The sequence below is a fragment of the Bufo gargarizans genome, chromosome 5 (genome assembly GCF_014858855.1).
Source record: "Bufo gargarizans isolate SCDJY-AF-19 chromosome 5, ASM1485885v1, whole genome shotgun sequence".
Lineage (NCBI taxonomy): Eukaryota > Metazoa > Chordata > Amphibia > Anura > Bufonidae > Bufo > Bufo gargarizans.
In genome coordinates this window covers 105,005,009-105,011,008 of record NC_058084.1, presented here as the reverse complement: position 1 = coordinate 105,011,008, position 6,000 = coordinate 105,005,009, and the positions used below count along the sequence as shown (strand labels likewise).

The window sequence follows — 6,000 nt, the reverse complement described above, 5'->3', positions numbered from 1 at the left end:
TGTGACAGGACTGTACTGTATAATTGTGACAGGACTCAGCCGTGTGTGACAGGGCAGGGTTGTGGGTGACAGGGCAGGGTTGTGGGTGACAGGGCAGGGTTGTGTGTGACAGGGCAGGGTTGTGTGTGACAGGGCAGGGTTGTGTGTGACAGGGCAGGGTTGTGTGTGACAGGGCCGGGCTGTGTGTGACAGGACTGAGTTCTGTGTGATAGGGCCGGGTTCTATGTGACAGGACTGGGTTGTGTGTGACAGGACTGGGTTGTGTGTGACAGGACTGAGTTCTGTGTGATAGGGCCGGGTTCTATGTGACAGGACTGGGTTGTGTGTGACAGGACTGGGTTGTGTGTGACAGGATTGAGTTCTGTGTGATAGGGCCGGGTTCTATGTGACAGGACTGGGTTGTGTGTGACAGGACTGAGTTCTATGTGACAGGGCAGGGTTGTGTGTGACAGGACTGGGCTGTGTGTGACAGGACTGGGCTGTGTGTGACAGGGCCGGGTTGCGTGTGACAGGGCCGGGTTGCGTGTGACAGGGCCGGGTTGCGTGTGACAGGGCCGGGTTGCGTGTGACAGGGCCGGGTTGCGTGTGACAGGGCCGGGTTGCGTGTGACAGGGCCGGGTTGCGTGTGACAGGGCCGGGTTGCGTGTGACAGGACTGGGTTGCGTGTGACAGGGCCGGGTTGCGTGTGACAGGGCCGGGTTGCGTGTGACAGGGCCGGGTTGCGTGTGACAGGGCCGGGTTGCGTGTGACAGGGCCGGGTTCTGTGTGATAGGGCCGGGTTCTATGTGACAGGACTGGGTTGTGTGTGACAGGACTGAGTTCTGTGTGATAGGGTCAGGTTCTATGTGACAGGACTGGGCTGTGTGTGACAGGACTGAGTTCTATGTGACAGGGCCGGGCTGTGTGTGACAGGGCCGGGCTGTGTGTGACAGGGCCGGGCTGTGTGTGACAGGGCCGAGCTGTGTGTGACAGGGCCGAGCTGTGTGTGAAAGGGCCAGGTTGTGTGTACAGGACCGAGTTCTATGTAACAGGACCGAACTGTGAGTGACAGGAGCGGCTGTGGACAGACATGAGTTGTGCTCCAGCCTTCTACCACATGAGGGAAGCTGCTCTCATATACATGGACAGGAGCCGCGGTCTAGAGAGGTTTATAGAGGACTGCAAGAAATATAATGGTACAAGAATGAACTAATATCACATTAGTTTATCGGCCGTGCACTGAGCTTTTTATATGTATTTATAGTGATGATGTGGTTCTTACAATATCTCACTAAACTAGAACCAATGAGGGAGATGGCAAACTGTGCAAAAAGTGAAGCAGAGAATATGCAGTAAATGTATCATCCTCATCACTTTAAAAAATGACTAGGGCTACACGGTGACACTGACCATGTCTCTGGTCAGCACTGCAGCCTCCTCACAGCTCACCAAGTACAATAGGCCAGGATACGTGGTGTTAATGTTCTGTATTTGTCGTGATGCCAATTGCAGCGTGCGCAGGGTACTACCCCAGGGCCCTTCTAAGGTGTTAAAAACGCACGTCCCAGATTAGGAATGCCAGAGTGGGGTAATGGCCTATAACGTCTCTGTAGGATAGTGATAGTTGTGTCAACGGTGTCTCCTACCTGGGTACAGCCGTACTCCTGGCTCACTTGCAATAAATTTGAGTGTAGTGATAGTAGGCGTGATAGAGGAATTTTGCAATTATGTCCAGACCTTTGGATGAAGTTCAAATGTTTCTTTACTGAAGATAACTTTCCTCCAAGCAGTATACAGCTTTGGTCTCTTGGTCCCAGCAGGTTTTAGCAATCATTGGCAGGAATAAATATTTCTGCTTTAAATGTGAGCATGCAGGATAAGTTGTCTGCTTGGTAGCTTTGTAATTGTGGCAGGAATTAAGCTTCTGCACTTTTCTGTAGCTTCTGCTTTGTGGGGACAGACTAGCTGAGGAGGAATGGCTTCTCCTAGGTCTCTGGACTTATCTCCCAGATGGTTTCGCAGGTGATGCTTTCTTCCTGGAACTCTGGAGGTTGTCTGTAGTTTCTGCTTTGTTCATCCAGCTGAGGCTGAAGGTGCTCAGACTGGGTATATCAAGATCCTTTCTGTCTTCCCTATGCAGGGGAACTCCTCACACACACACACACCCTACCCCTAGCAGGGGGTGGGCTACACTAACTCTAACTTCCTTCTCCAACCATGCTGCAGGAGGTGGGAACCGCCCACTCTGCTCACAGGGGTGGGGAACTAAGCTGGAATAATCCTAGATTCGCTAAACCGGGACTTGTACTTTGCCAAAGTGTTGCTGCCACCTGCTGGTGAACCTGGAAAATTACAGAAACAATTGTGTTTAACATGGTTTTACATGCACATTTGTGAAGACATAATATAAATTACATCAGATTACAATATACAGGCTCTTAGAAGATAGTAGCGGGGTAGAGGCGTGTAGTAACAAACACAACTCTGGGGTGTTACACAAGCACAGCTCCATTGTATAGAGGCTGTGCTTGGTATTGCAGCTCAGCCCCATTCACTTGAATTAAACTGAGCTGCACATAGGCCATGTGACCAATAAATGTGGTGTCATTGGTCTAAGAAGAGAAGGCGGAGCTCACCGGAGTGCTGCTGCCTCTTCAAACAGCTGATTGGTGGGGATCCTGGGAGTCGGCCCTCGCGGATCTGACACTGATGACCTATCCTGTATAATACTGCAACATGTGAGCCTAGGGCTCCTAGGAGCACTTGTAGAAAAAAAAAAAAAAGTCACACTCTTTTACAATAAGTCCTATAGAGAAGTATATAGGATAATGCCTTAACCCCTTGGATACGGGAGGATTTTTATATATTTTTTTCTTCCTAGTCTTCCCAGAGCCATAACTTTTTTTTTTTGTTCACATAGCTGCATGAGGGCATTGTACTTTCTAATGCCACCATTCAATATGGCATACAATGTAGTGGGAAGCGGGGAAAAAAATTCCAAGTGGTGAAATTGGAAGAAAAAAAATGCAATTCCGCCACAGTTTTACAGGTTTTGTCCCTACAGTGTTCCCTATGCGGCAAAACGGACCTGTGTCCTTCATTCTCTGGGTCAGTATGATTACAATTATACCACATATTGGTAGTTTTTTTTGTGCTTTAATGCTGAGAAAAATATTTTAAACTTTGAAAAAAAAAAAAAGTTTTTTTTTACATCGCCATATTCTGACCCCCATAACTTTTTTGGGAGCTGTGTGGGGACTAATTTTTTTTTCGTGATTTTTTTTCTTAAACACAAAATTCTCTAGGTGTGTTGGTTTTAAAGGGGTGTTCCAGTATTAATGATTTTTTTAATCGAGTGCCCGCAGCCTGCCTCCTGAAACAGAAGATCATACTTAGGCTACTTTCACACTTGCGCTTTGATCCGATCATATTAATGCAGACGGAGGCTCCGTTCAGTACGGATCCGTCTGCATTAATAACTTAGAGAAATTTCTAAGTGCGAAAGTAGCCTGAGCGGATCCGTTCAGACTTTCAATGTAAAGTCAATGGGGGACGGATCCGCTTGAAGATTGAGCCATATGGTGTCATCTTCAAGCGGATCCGTTCCCATTGACTTACATTGTAAGTCTGGACGGATCCGCACGCCTCCGCACGGCCAGGCGGACACCCGAACGCCGCAAGCAGCGTTCAGCTGTCCGCCTGGCCGTGGGGAGGCGAGCAGAGCGGAGGCTGAACGCCGCCAGACTGATGCAGTCTGAGCGGATCCGCATCCATTCAGACTGCATCAGGGCTGGACGGAAGCGTTCTGCTCCGCTCGTGAGCTCCTTCAAACGGAGCTCACGAGCGGACAGCAGAACGCTAGTGTGAAAGTAGCCTTACCTGCTCCGGTTCTCAGCACTGCTTCTGCTGTCTCCCTTTTCCAGTTCCTGCGCTGTTTACATCTGGTTGGTCATGAACATGGTCACATGCACCGCTCCAGCCAATGGCTGGCTTCAGTGGTGACATGCTGCTTGATAAAAAATCATTAATACCGGAACATCCCTTTAAAACCAACACACCTAGAGCATTTTGTGTTTAAGGAAAAAAAAAATGCACTCTTTGAGTGAGTCAGAAAACATTGTAAAAACCATAATTCTACCAATCTGCATCACTTTTTAATCTACTTTCACCTCTGCGTTTTGCATTCCGGTTTTGAGATCTGGTAGAGAATCTCAAAACCAGGGCTAAATGCTTCTGTTTCGTCCCCATTCATTGTCAAGGGGGACAAAACAGAACATACCAGATCAGGATGCTTTCCGTTCCGGTTTGTTAAATTTTATGACTGGACACAAAACCGCTGCAAGCTGCGGTTTTGTGTCCAGTTTGCGAAACGAGAAAATCGAGAAAAAGAAAACGGATCTGGCACCCATTGATTTACAATGTTTTTTGTGTCGGATCCGGTTTATTCAGTTTCGATTTAATACAACCGCACTCGAATGGAACAGATGTATCAGGATGTATTAATTCGAACGTAAGCGTTTTGCTCCGGTTTTGAGATCCTCTGTAAAAGTAGCCTTAGACATTCTAGGCACAGACTCATCAGTAAAACAGACGCCGTATCCAATTTTGTAAAATCTGGCATATGAATCAACAAAACACGAAAAGATGCAACATTGGTCCCTACACAAAGATTAGCAACCCTTTTTCTCTCACGGCGGTGGAGCCCACATGACTGAGCTGGTGAGTATAGGATCTTCTGTCAGGCCGCTTTCAGACGAACGAGTCCCACACCTTGGACTGGCAGCGTGAGTATGCAGTAGGCTCCTGTCCTGACCTCCCAGCACTGATGGGGTTGCATACCATTATATTGCTTTATGATGCTATGTAACCCTGCATTATGTCAGTGTTATCCAATACATTCCAGAACTGTAAGGATTACATAGCATTATAAATCAATATAATGCTATGTGACCCAGTCAGTGCTGGGAGGTCAGGACGGGAGCCGCCGCATACTCATGCTGTGAGTCCGATGCAAGGGGCCTAATCTGAACACATTCCCTGCTTTTGTCTCATTTTTTTATTATCTTGGACGTTCTCGTTAAAAGGCTATTCCAGTTGTTTAAAGTTATCCCCTAACCACAAAATACGGGAAAACTCCTAGATCAGTGGGTGTCCTACCACTGGGATCCCCACTGAGAACGGGTACCCCTTACCCCTCAGGGCCTCCTAAAATGAATGGAGCAGCAGGTTGGGCAAATGAATTGCCACTTCACTCATCTCTATAGGAGTTCCAGAAGTAGGCGAGCGCTGTACTCTGATGTCTCCGGAGCTCCCGTACAGATGAATGGAGCGGCAGTGCACATGTTCGACCTGTCGCTTAGTTCATTTCGGGGGCTCCAAAGGGTTACCAGATACCCTATTCTCATGATCAGTGGGGTCCCAGTGGTAGGACCCCAACCGATCTATTATCCAATTTCCTGTGGGGATTGGTTTTATCAACCGGAATACCCCTTTAAGGCTTCATCATAGGTTGTAACATCACCTTGTTTACCATCCCTGTTACTGTGACATCAATGTTCATTGTGCATATGCTCTATTAGGGCAAATCGACTTTATAGAGGGGGTCCTCCACTCTGGACCCTGCTCTGTGAACCAGAGCACAGACCTGCTAACAAGCAGCTCTGGTAGACTTGTACCACCCATTTGTTATATGTGGCCGCTATATCTCTGGATGCTTTCAGGAGCTGGACCTGTACAGACAGAGGCATTTTCATTGTTTATGTGCTGCTATATTGCTTTTTGGTATATTTTATTTTTTCCCCAAACTGTGACAAGAAGGTTTACTGCATATGTACTACAATACCAGTCCTATATGGAGCATCACAATGCTGGAAAGCTTGGTTGAGACGACATCTTGTGGCCAACATGAAAACTGCAAACTGGATGATTTTGTAGGTTGTATCCACAATCTTGCTTTTTCCAAGCATACAAATAAATAAAAACACACACTTTTCTGTAAGTGATTCAGGGGTGTAGCTAGAA

General features: G+C 47.4%; 1 protein-coding gene across 1 annotated transcript in view; it reads left to right on the top strand.

The window, feature by feature from the left end:
• Positions 1-1,069: 1,069 nt before the first annotated feature.
• Positions 1,070-6,000, top strand: part of MCMDC2 (minichromosome maintenance domain containing 2) — a 53,379-nt gene continuing 48,448 nt past the window's right edge. Inside the window, exon 1 of the mRNA XM_044295114.1 lies at positions 1,070-1,175. Within this exon, the coding sequence (XP_044151049.1) occupies positions 1,070-1,175 (106 nt within the window). The remainder of the gene's footprint in view (positions 1,176-6,000) is intronic.